General features: G+C 34.8%; 1 protein-coding gene across 6 annotated transcripts in view; it reads left to right on the forward strand.

Annotated features, from left to right (window-relative positions):
* The window catches only part of cnc (NFE2 like bZIP transcription factor cap-n-collar), a 111,738-nt gene that overhangs the window by 62,253 nt on the left and 30,265 nt on the right, over positions 1 to 19,220 (forward strand). For all 6 annotated transcript variants that reach the window (XM_033338672.2, XM_076620096.1, XM_033338671.2 and 3 more), the window contains exons 4-5: positions 5,477 to 5,787; positions 7,429 to 7,626. In XM_033338672.2, coding sequence (XP_033194563.1) covers positions 5,477 to 5,787; positions 7,429 to 7,626 — 509 coding nt within the window. The remainder of the gene's footprint in view (positions 1 to 5,476; positions 5,788 to 7,428; positions 7,627 to 19,220) is intronic.

Genomic DNA, 19,220 nt, shown 5'->3' on the forward strand with positions numbered 1-19,220 from the left:
GAATGTGAAAGACAAGGAACTCTAACCATTCCTAACGTTGAGACTCCGATTCTACATTCTGTATGGTTGTTCGGTCGATACGTTCCGGTAAACGTTGCTCGATAAGCATCGATGACACCGGTCAACGACAACAATTAATGATCTAGCAAGAATCAATGAGCGTGATTATAAGTTAGGCTATTTATAGTGGCACCAGGTGACGCACAGGGCACGTTGCACGCCCATTCGCACGTCTACTAAGCAAACGGGAAAATGAGACGTCAAATGGAATTGGAAGCGTGTCGGTATCGGTCATTGGTACCCTTTTGTCAAGGCCTGCAAATAAGATTTGTCCCCGATATATTTATCATCCACAAGGGTAAGGATAATCGTGCTAGCGCATTCGTATCGTAGAATTCTTTTCGCCTCTCTGGCATTGAAACATTCGTGTACGAGTCTCTAGGAAGTGGATGCGGCATTAGAGGCACAAACGCTAGTGGCGTGGTACCTTTTCGACGCCTCGGCCCAAAGGGCCATTGGTCGAAAAATTTTGTCGAGTAATGCAGGAATTATTATCCGAAAAAGGGGCGACGGTGCAGGGGTGCTATGGAAGAAAAAGAAAATGGTCGTTAGGCGCGCGCGAAATGTGAGAAATGATCTGTCGACGTTCCCGTGGCCGTGGAAAAAGCCGACCGCGAGTTCAAAGAAGCCGTAGAATCGAAGAAGACTGAGAACCGCGCCATTAGACGCACCGTGATCCAGCGAATTCGCTCTTGCGTTGGATTTAAACAGGAAAAGATTCGTTCCCCAGAGACATCTCGTTCTTTCGCTCTTCTTTTGCCTTCTACTCGGGTTTCTATCCGGGTTTCGATAAAAATATGTATAGACTGTGACCCGCAGAAGTATTCGTACGGTTACCGTGCACAGATTCTACGTTACATTCTATGTGTTATATAAAACATTTTCGAATTTTATTAGCTGCGTAGCAGGACACGACTATCATGTTTACGCTGGTAAAAATTAAAACGAATCGGAAAAAGTTTCGTATATATTAGGTTGTCCGAAAAGTTTCTTTCGTTTCATAAGGTGATAATAGATGAACAACAATTTCTGTTTTATATTATTTTATTGAATTAAGATCCATTTCGTTCTATTTTTATTATTATGTTCGTGCATAATTCAATAAATTAATATAAAACAAAAAACATTGTGCGTCTATTATTTCCTTGTAAAACGAAAGAAACATTTCTGACAAACTAATAGAAGAATATATATTTATCGCGAACGTATACGTAGTAAAGTCTTAGCGTAGAGCTTATGGAATTGGATTATCAAAAAGTTAGTTCTACATAAATTCCATCAATGAATAAGGTTAGTTCCTTTTATGGTTTTTTACTTTTCTCGTAACTGTATTACATATAAGCTTGACGACTAGGAAAGTAGACCATAACAAAATGTAACTGGAAGTCCGTTCCAGCACAGAGGGGAAGGATACTGAAAAAAACATATGATAAAATAATATTACATATTTTTACACATTTGTTAAGGATATATGAAATCTTTTTGAATGGATGCTTCATGCAGCTATTCACAAAGGTATTTTTGACATTCACCGCACAACATTTTTATGGGTATAATATATAGCTTATACAATACTTTTTTTAAATTTGTAGTGGCACTATAATAAGACATAGTTGTCGTGATTACATTCTGATAAGGTTTCAAAGAAATCCAGGTACATAATAGTTATAACATATTTATCGCAAACGTAAATTGAACAAAAAATTAGTATATACAGCAGTCATTTTAAATGTATAATAAGTGTCCTTTAAATATTCGAGGTTTGTAAATGCAATAAATAAATTGTGTATCTAAATACTTTTGCGATCTCTATGAATGTATATACTATTTCTACTAAATATCTTGTAGCTTTTAGATAATGATAGAGTCTCGTTATACGAGCGAATGTTTCGTGTAACACGCATAATATATTGTACGTACAAGAGGTTTCAACAAGTATGAAATATTTTCATGCGTTACCGTATAGCATCTTAAAATATTTTCCAATGAAACATTTTGTCTACTTCTGAAATGTCGACAGTTTCATAGCTCATCAATCTCGTTTACAACTTTCTTAATAGAAAAGAAACGAAACAACTTTTACGTTTTATTATCTATTTAGATATTTCATTCGAAGCTTGACATTGCACTTTACTTTTACAAATGATCATGAAATAAAAACTAAATAACTTGTAAACAAATAAATTACATTTCAATTCAATTTCTCCTAAATAATGAAATCATTACCGTTATTATTTTTATTATTATTATTATTATTATTATTATCTTCGTTCGTTCGTGCCTCTAAGACGTTCAGTTTTCATAAATAAAACTCGAGAATTATCTTCCTCCGAACACATACGTGGTTAATATATCTTATGCTTTCTTTAAATTTGAAAAAAAATAGTGCACAGTCTGTTGAGGAGAATGCTTGAAGTTCCTAAATTATAGGTGGCCATTATTGTGCGGTCTGGCACGCATTTGGGCCAGACAATGGCCGCCACTACTCGTTAATGTAATAGCCATCCCAAGCTGGGATCTTCCTTCTTCGCAGATACCGTACTCATGACCAGCAGAAGAACGAAAAGCCACTTCTTCTTCTTTTGCCGACCCGCCTGTCGTTCGGCTCCGACCTGTCCGTATTCGAGCAGCCTTCGAAGAATTATTATTTTATGAGATTATTATCTCTAATAACATCAGCTCGCAAGGAAAAAAGGAAAAGACCTCTATCTACTGTCGAAAATTTCTCACTCCGTCTCTCAATTTCTTTTTTCCTGCGCACGCCAAAACGAGACTAATTAGCGGATAGAGCGAAGCTTTGCGCCATTGGTAAAGTTGCAATCGATTTGTCGCGTACCCCACCAATAATCTGTATGCCAAGTTGTTATCTCGATACAGGTGTCACGTATTGTTGAAATTTAATCCTCTTATCCGTTTTACATAAATTACGAAACAACAGCGAAGAATCACTTTGAAGATTCGCTTTTTGCTTTTAATCAACGTAGCCATGTCGTTGTTACGTGATATGTGGAACATAAAAATTACCGTGGATTACCTCGTTTTACTTTGCGAGTAATTGTTCGTCGGAAATTCCTTCTGCAGGTAGATTGTCTTTGACTGTCCAGATTATTATTCAATCCGTTGACGGTCGTGTATATAGCAATTAATTTATTACCGTATGGTATCACACATCTAAATTCATCGCATAGTTCCTTTCATCGTCGTACTCTTTCATTCTCGTATTCTCATAGTTAAACAACGGGCACGAGCGTCGAGGAATTAAGTATCTAATGATTTGTCTGGATTATCTCATTTCGTCACAACTATTCTAATACTTATGAACAGGGCTATATGTACGACGTTTTGAAGAAACCACATGCGATATCCCATATGCATCATCACATTAGAAGCTAAAAAATATTGAGAACGTCGAACCCTAATTTCGATTGTTTACTACACAAATATTATGTGTGTTCGCTTTCAGCGCTTTTCGAGAGAAATAGTTTTAAAAATTCATAAATAAATAAATACATTTTACTTTGTATTTATCTTCGTCGATGCTATCATAAAATTTGGTTGCAAATCGTGCATTGATCCTTTCCAACCGCATAAAGCGACGAAGATGGATCGTGGTTCTTAAAAATATCTCTATCAGATACAATAAACAAAGATATTATTTTTCACGAATCTACGAAATAAATGTAAATGTAATTTTTACGCGTCGTGTAAAGGACAGTGAAGGACTCTATCAGTTGTATAGGAAAACTCAAATTTCACGAAAAGTGGACCCTACAATATTTGCGTAGTGAAGCATCGATTCGAAGAACGGGCACTTTAGAAATTTGTACGCATTGTAGATGGTGCGTTGCGCGTTTTGAAGAGCGACGGTGAGGTAAATGTAGACTGAGATCGCGTTCGGAGCGTGCGTAAGGGATGAAGTAGGGTAGAAACGGGGACGCGCGATTGGCCGTGGGGCGGGAACATTTGGGGGTTGTTCAAACCAGCAGGTGGATCTTCAACAACACCCCTTTGTCCCTCAATTAGTTACGTTTTTTTCCTTTCCTGTCCCTCCTCCGAAATTTTACCTGTCCGTCGGCTACAGTCAGTTTTCGAGTGCTGCGCCTTCAGACGAATCGAGTTTTAGTCGAGTCACAGTGAATCCGGTTTGCTCAAATCCTCCTAGAACCATTTTTATGTATAATCTTTTTTTTAAACATGTTCGAATGCCCAATCGTCAAACGAATATAACGCGTGGTAGATTTTTTCGTGGAAAAATTACGTTTCTAGAATTTTTACAGATTTGGATCTATGCGTCGATTCGTACATGTAACACCGATTTACCAATATTCATATGTATCGATGATGGTGTAAAGTGTTGATTTTGATGAAATATTTTCGATAATATTAAGATGTAACAATAATAAGACGTATGAACTTTGAAGTATTTTTTACGTCAGATAATCATGGTGTTTTCACGAGTGATTTATTTAGTGAACTTTATATGAAGAATGTTTGTAAGGATACTGTGTGAAAGGAAGACGACTTTTATTATGTGATATAATAGTGCAATGAATTAAACGTTTGAACTAAACGTACGTGATCTAACAAACATCCTTTGCTGCGTTTAAGATCTGTGACAAATTTTTTAATCGTTTTATTATATTAAAAAAAATAGTGATACAAGTTCTAAATATTGAACCATGGCTTGGAATTCAGCATACAAAGTAATATATATCTTTACATACTCTATTCATGTACGACAAATTGAAAATTATACTGGTGTAAGTGTCCATTCCATTCTTAGAATCATCGTTTCTATAGTTTCGCAATTAATTAAGCTACCCATTTATAACTTTGTTTTCCGTCTTGGTACATTTTACGGCTTGAAAAAATATACTGAATCTTTGACAACGATACGCCGTTTCGCGAAAGACAGCAGCAAACCGATTTACGCTGCTACGATTCTTAAACCTGCATATAAACGTAACGCGCGTCCCACCCTCAAAAATGTTTCTTTCACATTTCGAGGTCTGCTATTAGTTGGTAAAAAGAAGGATAGCAAGCGATGAATTATAGTTGTCAATAAATATCGTGCGGAATGTAATAGTGGAGAATTAAAGTACGCAATCTATCCGGTACTATACAATCTTAACTGCAATTAAATAGTTTTAAATGATCCTTAAGAGTCGTACTTGGGCACGCGATTCTGTTTACGCTTACTTATGTTTCGTCAACCGATAATTTGATCGCGTGCGTTCTTTCTGTGAGTCAGGCGGGACAAAAGTCGCTATTAGATGAGACTGATGCGACAGATTGGAATATGAGTAATAACGCTTTTTCACGATTAAACAATTCTTCTCCTCTTGAACGATATCGATGACCTTGATTCTATGGCAAATGTTCGATCTGCTTGAACTGAACGTGCCTTGTGTTACAGGTGAATATATCCTCAATTCCGGCAGTCAAGGCGAGAACGGAAACAACGCGATCGAAGAAGACGATCAACTCCTTCGAGACGCGTCGTTAGATTTAAACAATCACCCGTTGGCCGGACTAGCCGACGATTCTTTGGGATTAACCAACACTTTAGAACTCGAGAATGATTTCCCTTCGGACTTACTGGAAGGTGGCCTCTTAGGAAGTACGAACGTCGAAGGCCTTCTCAACAACGATACTTTGGGTCTTCCCGACGGATTCAACCTCGAGGAGGCGTTACAACTTGTTGGTCTCGATGAGGCGCAATCAGAGGTTCGTTCGATCTTTATTTGCTGATATTTCAGTGAGTTTTATCTCGTATTCATTTTTGGAATTGTTTTTCTTTAATAATAATAATAATAATAATAATAATAATAGCTTTCGTTTCTTACGACATATATCGCGGTGGGCACACCAATTTTTCTTATTTTCTACGCCTACGTTCTAATCGTTAGACTGCGGATTTTTATGCATTTGTAAGAAACTTGAAAATACAAAATTCTACGTAACATGAATTACGAATGCATGTAATATGAAAAAATATGTAAATTGACTAAAATTTAGTATCTCTTGCAACATGAAACAATTTTCCAGCGAGGTTCTATCTTTATAATTATGTCTTCAAAAGTATAAATTTGCATGAATATTGGCAATGTACTAATTATTCTTAAATCTACGCATTAAGTCTACGCAGAAGGATTTTATTTTTAGCGTTGCGTGTATAGAGTAATATATTGATTTCACTTGTTCTTCTATGGATGCTAGCAATATTTCAGGCTATTCCGTGTTTCTCTTTAAAAACGAATATAACAAAAATCGATATTTGATAGATGTTAATATATTTTACAGTGTCTTATAAACGAGAGTCACTTCTTTCCATCCTGTTTGTTGAAATCATTTCACAATTATCATTAGAAAGATTCAGTAGTAATTTAACTCTAATTTAGAGTATATTTATTTATGCTATACGATTATAGTACACGTATTCTAAGTTTGTGACTATAAACATTTTAAAATAGACTTTTCAAATCGTTACAGTAAACTGTATTTATATTAATTTACTTTATAAAGATACAGTGTAATAGTTTATCATTTATTTCACCATCGCTGTAGAATTGTTAAGTCGATGTTAAAATATTTAGTTCTTCATTTTTGTATCTAATTAACTGAATTTATCATAGCATATTATAGCACAATTAACTGAATTTATTGTAGCGTTATAAAATAGCGACGTAGCGATAATCTTCCCCAAGATAGAAACGTATGGCTCTTTCCAAAGTTTTATATCTGTTACAAATTTTTAATTTTCGATTTTCTATTGTCTATTTATTATCTATCTATAAAAATATAAGACTGCGATCCGTCACTGTAATCTTTGGAAATAATAAATTACAAATACAAGGTAGTGGTATACAGAAAATAGAGTATTTCATCTAATACTAACATTATGGTCAAAATTCCAATTATACCTGTACGAATTTTCCGGCCGTTTCTTTTCAGACTATACTCGACTTACTATAAAAGCGTAGTAAATGAAATTATGTATTAGTGTCCTTCGCAATTTTCCAATTATCATTGCAATTACAAGGTCAACTCCGATACAAGTGGAATAAATAAATAAACGATTAAATAGATTTACCTACTTAAAATGAACTGAGATATCTAAAATACATATTTAAGATACGTTTAGTTTAAACTTCAGGTATACCGATAAAATGTTTCATCTATTTTTTAACAATGTAATACGGGAAAATCGAATGATCCTAATGAAAATACAATAAATCCAACCAAGGTTTAATCTTTTTCTCACAATGTAAAACATTCGAAAATCGTGCAGTTTGGTTAACCATTCGAGCGACTTGTCGTTAACGAAAAGCTGACATTGGCATTATAATATGAAGATTGCTTATATAGGAAACGAAGCCGGAAGTGAAGAAGAAGGAAAAAGATAGCATCGAAGAATCCACGAGTGCAAAGGACGAGTCGGCTATTACCAGCTCGAGCAGCGTCGAGGTCGCGAAGTCATCCAGGTGCGAGGATCCTGAGACCGGCGACATGATTCACACACCGCAGTTTCATCATCCCCATCATCCACACCATCGTTCCTTGCAAGTACGTACGACCTTGATTTTATTTTCTTCAATATTATCGTTATCTCCTGTTGGATATCAGTGTGCGAAGTTGTGTAATTCTAGAAAAACTAGCATTTTCATTAACCTTTTTTTTCATCCGATGCAGCATCGAGTAAGACGATTGTTAATGAAACGTGTCGCCGTTTAGCTTTAAGTAATTATATTCAACGATCGATTTATGCATATGTTTATATTATTACATATTATTATATAACATATATTTATATGTATGTTTATATTATTAACAAGTATCCAGGCACTTTTTGTTAGGAATCATCAATATAATTATTAGGAAATGGTTTTCAAGCTAATAAAACTTTCATTTACTAATTAACTCTACGTAATTCGATTCTGGTATACTTTCTTGCTTCTAAAAATTTATTTCATAAATTGTAACTTCTATGATCGTATAAGTTGTGTAAGTTTCAAAATTGTTGAAGTTACATTTCTTCTACGAGGATGACCTTTTTAAGATTAATTACTCAATAATATAGATATTTAAAAGTTTGCTGATATCGTAAACAATATTATTATAACATACGTATACGTGTATTACCAAGGCAGCATATAGTTGGTATAATTATTCCATAATTAAATGTTTTTATTTATGAACCATAAATAGCGCATAGTACATACTCGCAGCTTCATGAAAACAGGTGAAATAATTCCATTGATCTGAAATCATATCTTTCTATCTCATTAGGTTGCTTGAAAATTACATCTCATAATCATATTTCAACGTCAGTTGATAAATCTTAAACGTTTAGTTCACGTTTCTATGCCTTTCGTTTGTACGAATAATATCAGCCTTTATGTAATAATGTAGCGGCATGTAGATCACTATAGATGTGACTAATGTTGATATAATTATGCAGTTGTCATAATTGTTCAAATATCAATACAATTGTCATAATTATTGATTATTGGAAAATTTACTCGGGAGATTTAAATTGCTGGTGAAAAAAGAAGGGAACAAAATTTACATTCTTGAACTGAGTAATTATTAGAATGAGAAAATTGTAGCAAATTAAAAAGCAATTGTACGTAATAAATATCGCATTTTATTTATGACTTGGAATATATTTTATCTTAGTTCGTTAAATTTTGTTTTATACATTTTCTCATAAAATGCATTTATACTAAAAAATACTAAAGTACTAAATATTCCAGATTATAGTTAACAAACTATGTATATTCTATGTCTAACTCAATTAGGTTAAAGAAAACTCCAGTAATCATAAACAACAAATTTTTATCCTGCAATGAATTTCGTATTTTCATTAATTTTTATAAATAAAAAACTGATCTGAATTTCAGGTTGACGATTACAAGAAAATATTTTGATTATCTGTTATTAGACAAGTTTGTATTGTTCATAAATTTACGTTATTATTATTCATCGTACACAGTCGAAGATATTTTATTGCAAATCTACAAGCTCTAAATATGTATAGCACATCGACATACGAACGATGGCTTCAATATTCAATTTCTATCAAGACAGCTTGATATTTGTATATTTTCAATGTATTTATATGAATTTCAATGTATGTATATGTCGCGTGCGATTTGTTACACTTTAAATGACTTAATTCTAAAACAACTTATCTATATCCAATACCAGTTTTCGATAAATGACACATGTAGTTCGACGAATATAATAGCAAAGATCTAGTTGTCTTATCAAATATGTGAATACCTATATCAGTTTATTTTGTTATATTACCAATATATATTATAACATATAACCAATATAGTTACATATTTACTTATTATTACATGTTATATATTATATATTTCTTATATATTCTATTATATTACCAATTTTACTTTGGATAAAGATACTAATTATTTTCAAGTCTTTAAGCACTGAAAAGTTTATAAACAGTGGAATTATCATTGACTGAAACGTGAAACACGAAACATAAAATTGCCCAAAAGATCACAGTGAAAGCTACGTGAAAACCGCATGATACAAAAGAAAATTCGAATTTTCATCCACGTAGCTTACAATCATTCGCAAATACATTTTCAAAAATGTATTATTGCAAGCGTACAAAATTTCGATGGAAAATTTAATAAAACGGATAATTCTGGCGTTAATGCATCGTACCTCTACAATGTGTCTGTTTAAGGATATCTATAAAAAGCTTTTCTCGTATTTGATATATTAACCGCTAAAAATGACGAATTGATGGCTCCGGTGTTAATGTATTGTACGTATAATAGCTACTTATCGTCGGCAAATTTCATTCACTTTAACAATATGTCCGTCAAAAAGATATTACTAAAAAGATTTCCCGTGTACCTAATAGATTAGAGCTCCGGAAGGTTAATACCATTTCGAATCACGCTACTGAAAAAAGAGCTCATAACAGCGGGAAGAAACTCGCGTTTCAGAAAGGAGAAACGCGGAGTTGGCTACAAAGAGAAATAGTTGTTTCGGTAATTGAGGTTGCACTATATTTTCCAACTTCTACCACATTTCTTCGAACCTACTGACACACATAAGATGCGCGTAACGTCCGAGATAGGATCGGTTAATGTTAATGCAACGAACGTCTGTCGCTTAGATCGAAATCGCACCAGAGAGAAGACTCGGGTTCAAGACGGGATTTTAACACGTTGCCTATTATGAGATGCACAATTTGGGGTACCCAGAAGAACTACAATAGCCGCGAATATTAAAAATTCATTGATTCTCAAACACCGTCACATGTAAATCGTATGGTACTTCTTAGTGAAAAAGAACAGTGAAAAAATACAGTTTTTTAGAAGGGTGGGGGAAATAGTGGAAAGTAAAATATGCAGGTTAAAAGGCAAGTATCGAACAGTATAGCTAATTTATTATTGAATAATGCAATTTTTAAGGCTCTGACAAATGAATATCTGTCTCTGCTGGAGAAATATGGATCAAGTGTCTAATGTGCAGACTCTGAGTACATCACGAATTTCCTCATGTAGAGTTTCACGATTATCTCGAATATACTCGCTTTTTATCTTTTAAAAACGTGATTTTATGAACCAAAGCGTTATAATCAGTAAGAAGAATAAAACTATTTTTTTTAAGATATTGTACCTAATTTCAATATTTGGCTTCCTATTGCGTACGAAGTACAATTTATGTCTTTTTTTTTTAAATGTTACTTCAATATTGAAAATTGATCATAACGTTAGAAATACAGGACTTCTCTTAAATCGAGCGTATATGCCTGTATAACGCAACTGAATAGCCATAAAAATCGTATATTTGTCGCGGACGAGTATGTAAAAGCGAAATTCAACGAACAAAATGATATTCCGTATTTGGCTACTTTTCTCTATATTCATCGACACTTGAACAACGTTACCGCTATCCTATTCAAGGATAAAACAATTCTCGCCAGAAAGGACTAAAAATAATTATTTCTAATTATTACGGCTGTCAACGTGTTAAGCTTCTTCGTGGAATAAACGTCTCTCCTAGACTCGCAGGTTGGACGTTTTTACGTTTACGTCGCGAATAGCCGGCGAAATAAGTCACGTTGTTAGTCGGGAGGAGGATCGTGACAATGACCTACCGAGATAGTCCTCGTCGGGCAACGAGAGACGCGAACGTGACGCAATGCATACGTGCACAGGACTTGGTGCATGCACGTGGAGAACTACACCTGAAAACTGCCGCCAATCGGAGAACTCGGGGACCCCTACCATGATCCTTGCCGAGCACGATCGTGATCGCGTTGTATTCCTGGCAACGCGGCCGCGACTAACACTCGCGGACGACATGCGGCTCGAAGTAAACGTAAACCTTGTGGGAAATTAGCGTGCCATTTTTTCCCTCGTCGAAAAACTTTGATCCGTTAACATCGTTGAAACGGAGTCCCGGGTTAAATCGCTAATTATATAGAAAGGCGATTGTGACGCGAGGAAGTGTAGTGTTTCTGTTGACAAAGATCGTCCAAATTTCAAACTGACTTAGGCTTAGTAAGAATATAAGGTAGAATGTGTGATTCGAAGGAAATCTACCCCATTTCGTGATATAGTATAATTCGGTATACATGGATTATTTATTTTCCTTGCAATCTTCAAGCTACGAGGAAAAAACGACTAGAGTCAACAGGCATTATCGATTGATAAATCGATTCGGTTTTATCTGATTACTTTAAGAGCACCGTGACAGTTATACACAAGTGCGTGCTTCGTTTTGTGATCATTTTTGTGCATGATTTACTGTTGAAAATCCGCGACATTACGCGAATATTAATTACACGATGATACTGTATTCGCGGTGACAACGGAGGAACTGATCGCTACATAAGAATACGAGAGACAGTACAAATATTTGTTCCGTGTATTTGCGATGGCTAATGGCTATCGCTGTCGCAGCGTTTAGTTTCATTAGTCTCAGTCGAGATCTATTGTTCGCTTCGATTCGAGAAATCGACGATTTTCAATTGTTTTAAAAGAAACTGTCGAGGGAACGAATGCTTTTTGACTGCAACAGACACACATGAATGACGTGCAGCAGTTTGTCGTTAAGTCTCATTCACAGAGCATCGAACAACAATACCAAGCTAGTTCAGAATGTTGGAATCTCGTTGTGGACGAAGGTCTTTTTCAGGTACATACAAGAAACACGTTATCGTACTGCAAGGTAAATAATTACATAATGAAGTAGAAGACGTAACAGGGAAATATCGATTTACAAACCAATTGAACATTCACAGATTGAAAAGTAGTTTAACATCGTTCGACAGTTAAATTATATATCTGACGAATGTAACGAGCGTACGTACTGTTACACTGATTCTGTATGTGCCATATTATTTTCCTTACTAATAACTATCGCCTTTCATACGTGATTATCTTCCAGAAAGAATATTATATCGATGAATGAATATTGAATGATTATATTTAACACGTTCGCGGCGTATGCTTTGGATTTGATTCGGCACATAATTTTACGATGATATTGACTCGAACTCGGCGCATGAATCAAAGGTAATGAAAGTTGAAAAGAACCGTAGAAAGCAGGAAAAATTTCATAATTCGTAGAAAGCAGTAAGTAGAAAAGTCTTCGATCAAATTTAATTTAATTTAATTCGTAGTTATTACTTGAAACAATAATTTGGAAGATATTATCTATTTATAGTGCTTCAAAGTAAAAGAAATGTATTTATAAATTCTATGCACCCTATAGAAAAAAAAAGATAGAAATGAAATTCTATATTTATATGCGTCACGTGTAAAATTGTACAATATAAAAACAAATATTCTTTGGGAATGATTTATGGTGCCAATAAAAATCCGATTAACAGAGCGAACGTGTTAATTTACTAATGTAAGAAAGTCAAATTATACCAACCCCACCAATCAGACTTCATAAATTATTCTCGTGAATAATTATTCACGAATTATTAATTCTAATAGATACTTTATAATTCATGATGTTTATAGATTCACATAAGTTCTAAGGAAGATGTATTTGTCATTTAGTCGAAGAATTAAAATCACGCGAGAAGAAGAACGTTCTACGCTCTATGCCCATTTATATCGGTTTTATCAAAGAGATTTACCAATTTGATTCTCTCGCACTAAGAACAAAATTCTTCGAAAATGAATTCCACGCGAACGCAAATCTTAAAGTTATAGCAGGCAAACAATTCCACGTGACACTACGATCTAAATTGACTTTTGCTAAAAATAAAGAAGAGAAAAAGCAGACGTATGTTAGGTGGACATTGGTAAGAAATTCGTATTCGTAATATAGTCACACGCATAGGAGTTGGATCTCGCGACCTTGCCTCTGGTGTGGAAGTGTGTAAAGCGGTGATTACGATGGCCACGGACATGTAATATCCAGCGTTGAGCGTCCGCAGGACTCTCAATACGTAATGAGCAAGCTAAATTAATACATATATGCCCACTGCCGGGACCTTTGCCTAAGAGAAGGTTGTACTGTGCGTATTGTACAGAGAGATTACGCAAGAAGACACGGTGTCGCCGCTCGCGAACCATATCATTTTTGGAACTCTTCTCTCACGCGACTGTCGTATTAACACTGACCTCACTCACCTGTAATTGCTACTTGTTACCATACACCAAGATACAGACGACGCATATACATAATACGTCCCATTATACTCGCTACCACGTTATATTCTTACGTATCGTCGGATTTTTATTCTTCGCTCGTATTCTTCTGCGATAACCTTGAACGAATCGCACCACCTTTGATATCGTACGAAGCAACTATGATGTAGTACACTGTTGGATTATCAGGACAATCGGAAACATTTAACGTAAATCGGACTGCTTTCCACTAATTTTATCTGCTAGTTATTCTATACGTAAGGAAATCGATACATTATTAGTAGTTTTCCGTATATTTTAAATTACAAATGTTAATGAATTGCGTGGTTTCTTTTATGTCAATATATTAATTCATAGTAGTATCGATAAGATCTTTGACTTCGTTTATTTCACGGTTAATTTCATCAGTCTACTATCCAGGAAAAGATACATGCAAATTCTGTGTTTTCAGTTTACATCATTATATAAGAACTATGTAAAAACTTGTATTATGATTCTAGCATGTTGCTATTTATATCGCTTTATTCATTTCTGTACTGTTCAATGAAATTTCTTTTCACTGAAATGATGAAATTTCGTAATTTCATATTTCAATTTTATTACACACGTGATTCTTCTTCTTTTGCATAGAATCTGATTTTGTTACAGTTTTACGTTTTACATTTATTGGAGACGTTACATATTCTGTTTATTTGCTACAACGAAAGCAAAATTGGAATATAAGAATTCGAAAATGGTAATACTGTTAAGCAGCCCTTCAGCTTCCATAATTTTTCTCCATGTAGAAGCTTAACCAGAAGCCGAACCCTTCGTGAGATCCGCAGGTATCGACCGTGAAGGTTTGGGACAGGTACTTTGTGGCTTCACAGTGAAAATATTTCCATCTTCGGCAGTAAAGGGCGAAAAATCTTAAAAAGTTTTGACAGAAAAAGGGATCTCCAAAAAAGGATTTAAGTGCTAATTAGGTGGGAGATATTTACGACTCGTCGCCATTTATCCTTTGTGGGCTACCAATATTTTTCCTGTACCTTAACTTTCTCTAGACCAATGTCACCACCAATTTATTCTGTTCCAACACAACAAATCTTCGTAAGGTTGCAGCACACGTTTCAAACTTGATCGTAAAAGAAATCATTATAACATGTATTTTGCATTTGATACTTGAAATTTTCGAACTGCATAATAGAAAATTAAAGTTCATAACAATATATTAATAACTTTTATGTCTATCGAATAGTTCTAGAGATTAAGATGATTTTAATTTCTCCGATTTCCTTCAGCAGCAAAAACCATAGAACTTTTTGATCGACCTAATGACAAAACAAGAACAATGAAATATCCAAGTTACAGAGAATAGCATAAAATGGCTTTAGGTGTATTCCAAATAAGTTCGGAAATAATATCGTATGATTAAAAATAAAGCGAGAGAAGCCAACGATGCTCTATACGTGGGTAACGAGCAGGAATTACAAAAAGCAACTTTAAGAGATCCGCGCAAGTAACGAGAGAACGAACCTGAGCGCATCAGAATGCAATAGTAATTACAGCCGCAGCCCTCCGGCGCTGATGGAAGTAGTTGGAAAATACAAGTGCAAAACAATTTAAATATCTTCGTGCAAATTCGAAAAATAATAATTTATATACTGCTAAATATCCAAAGATATGTGTTTTCACTTTTCTATAAATAATTCACGACGAATATAATACAAATAGCAAATCCTTTTCTTATCTTAAAAACAGTACATTTTCGGATCGATTCAAATGTAAGATCCTTTTTCAAAGAAAGAGCTGTACAGAAAATTGAATGTTCTCATTTTGGAAAAGTTACATTTTTCAATCGATGGAAACATAGAAAATTCTTAAAAAAAAAAAAAAATACGCATTTAAATATATCTTTACCACCCTATGCTACTATTTCTTTGAATATTTATTTACTGTTGTTTTATACACGTAAAGGATATGACATAAACGTGTAAGGATTAAGACAAACACAAATATGTATTTATACTTAGAGAAATAACCTTGTTTGTGCATATAAACAAAATGAAAACGTATGGGAACAAAAAATTTCTAGGTTCACTCACACGAGACAACGCTGATGAAAAGAGAAAAGAAAACAAAAGAAGGACGACGAATGACCACATTCTGCTAATTCCCGTCAATATAAACGAATGGAATCGCCTAACGAAATACCGAACAGATAATAAAACTCATCTATCGTTTGATACGCCGATTCCTTTTAACGTTTCGCAACGACACAAAGTTAGACAAGCACTTAGACACCGGTCATCGTGGAATTATAAAAGTTCAGGCCGACCTTTGACCGTGATCGACGGACTTGGTGTTGCATATCTTTCTACAAGGATTTGCCAGACCGAGAGGAGCGGTAGCGCTTTATTTACTATGCCACTTGGATATTTGCTTAGAACCTTGAACGGCGAAGAAGAACCCTCCAAGTATCCTTGGACTTTCCATAATATTTACACGCAACATCGAGTTACGATTGGAGAGAGTAAAGAAAGCGCGTCTTGAAGTAGAAATAGAGACGGAGAATCGAGATGGAGATCGAGATGGAGATGAAGCAAGATAAAGGAACAGAAAAGAACCGAGATCGTGAGAGAGGGCGATCCGAGAGCTACGGCCTGAAAGATAGTGGCGAGTATGTTGGATCGCGAGCGAGCGGAGTCGTAAGACGAAATTAATAAGAGAAACGAGGTATGTAATATGGAAATGAGAAGCTGAAGGAAAGAGGGAGACCGACCGAGGCATTAGGATGCACTTGTGGCGATACTTGAAGGACTTGGCGCGAGCCTGCCGCGGTAACCCATGCCAGTGTGCATTAATCTGATGACTATCTGAATGAATCATAATTAATATCTTGGCCCATTAGCCATGAGAGTATACCGCCGACCATAAGTAATGCGCATGCTTTCTCTGCGTATCTTTAATTACTTGTATTTTGTCGATAGTATACTTGGCGTCGAGATTATTGTATTCGGTTAACTATCGCCCACTTTGCTTTCGTTCCATGTGCTACATATTTTTCGGTTACTCTTTAACGAGCGATAAAATTGTTGATAGTGAGTGGGACAGTGATTTTTATTTACTTTAAAATTTAAATTATTTATATCGATAAATGGAATAAATGCATTAGATATAAAGAATGTTCAGGCTAACTCTGAGTTATAGATATCTTTATCGTATAACATGTTTACACAAGCTTTTTAAAGCAACGTTAAAAAAACAATTAAAGTACATACAGAACATAACATCAGTGATAACATCCTTTCTATAACTCAAATAGGTCTTCGATAAAGTCGATCTATTATAGATAGTTTGACCAATTTGACATTGAATGTTAAAAAAGTTTTTGGTAACAAAGAATACCTTTTGGATATCAGCACCCCATCCGACAGTGTCATATTACACGTTTTCTCTTACAATTTATAACAATTCGATGTTCCCTTAACGTGGCCAAATTTATGAAATAGATAATTTAGTAAATATTTTTGTTTTCATGATTAATCGAAAAGATACGATGATGTGACTAGCACGTTCGGCGATAAAGTCGAATACCTGAATGAAACACTGCACAACTTTTTCATCAAACCGGGATAAAAATCTACATATGTTTCATACATTACGTTTCGATTCTTTTTTTCTCCGCTTTTTTGTCTTACAGCACAAGCAAACGTTTTCCTACTTAAATTACATTTCATTTATTTAAATTATATTCAATTTGACGATAAATGGTACAAGTTTTTGTAAACTGTAAACGACATATTCGAGAAACGTTATGGTAGTTTCGATATGACGAAACCAAGTGTCTTCGTTTCCACGTGTTTACCATTTTTACGAGCATACTCGACATATTGCACATTATCTTTTCATCTGAATTTCTTACAAAGTCAACTTTTCGCTTTAACCATATCAGATAGGCTATAAAACGTACAGAACAGTTTCGACTTTTTTTATACTTATTCGCACGATGTACGCTTACTAAACGTTACGAAGATTCCAGTCTCGTAAGATTATTCTCTTCCTTTCATTTTTTTCGTCTCGTTGATTATTGATGATTTTTTATCTTCTAAAAGCTCCTTGTATCGAGCGCACTTTTAACACGTAGTTTTTGCCACATGCATTTGGCAAAGAGTTAGTAGAAAATTGTCAATCTTTTTGTTCCAACACGAAAAATTCGCTCGCGACAAATCCATTACGAGAAAATTATTTCCACGTCTTTCGCACGAGACGCGACCATCTGATCATTTTATAAGGAAAGTCCAGTTTTTAGCGCGTTTTCAAGGTACGTGAGTCTATATACTCTTGTACAACGATCAAGCAATTTTCACCAAGAACCAAGAAACGCGACGGGGCGTCACAGTCCGTTCCGTTCGTCAGAGATTCCAAACAGCTGCTGGACTTATGCACTGTGAAATACATAATGCGTCGCGGTATGAGCTATCTAAGATGTGTGAAACGAATTTACCTCTTTGTGCAATCATCAAGCTCCTCCGTAAGTCTAAAGAGTAAAGATAATTCCATGCTTGATAGTCGTAGAAATGCGAATATAATTAATACAATTTCGATCCTCGAATTATCCTCCGAATAAACGTACAGCAATTTAGGATTTCAGATCAAAAGGAAGCAATTTTACAAAGTGTTATTCTCTTCTCTATTTTTTATCGTTTTCGTAATTTCCCAATATATCGAAATTATACGTTTTTTTTTTTGTTGGTAAAAATTACATTATTTTACAAGTCGAGTTTCAAAACGTGGAAACGTATTTAAAACCAAAAAAGACGATCGTGCTGTGATTGATTGTGTTAACTGCGTTGCAACAGAATATCAAATTGAGGAGGAGCGTGGAAACGTAGAATATCGTGTGAATAAAAAGAGTACTTATTCGAAGGAGATTCAATGCTCCGGTTAATTTTATTAATTATACCTAGTGGATTACAATACTGAACTCGAAACGCAAAAATAAAAGTAAAAGATACAGATATTATAGGCTGCTGTAAAAAAATGTATTTATTTTAAAACAATGCAATGCTCTGTTAACCATATAGAATTAGAATATTATCGAATTTTATGTAATAAAGCTTGTAGGTGTGTATATAAGATTGACTTTTAGTAAATCGATAACAAACGAATTTAACGCGTTCGTACGTAACGAACGTAAACAATTTCAAATAAGTAAGACGAAACGACGAATATGAGAAACAAAATATTTGTTTATAGGCTGTAAAGTGCGAGGGATTGAATCGCTATCCCCCAATATTTTGATTCACAACTTTCGTGACAGAAACGAACTTTACTGGCAGTCACGTACGAAAACATGAACGATGTGGCACGGTAAAAAAGTAGGTAAGCGATCAAGGATCGAAGGGACGCGGACGTTAGGGTAAACGATGCTGGCAGGTATCAAATACCTGCTTGATCGCTGTCGTGCCTTTCAATTTGAATCAATTGCATTAACAGCAATGCACAGAAGTACGTGAG

This window comes from Bombus vancouverensis, chromosome 7 (assembly GCF_051014615.1).
Source record: "Bombus vancouverensis nearcticus chromosome 7, iyBomVanc1_principal, whole genome shotgun sequence".
NCBI lineage: Eukaryota > Metazoa > Arthropoda > Insecta > Hymenoptera > Apidae > Bombus > Bombus vancouverensis.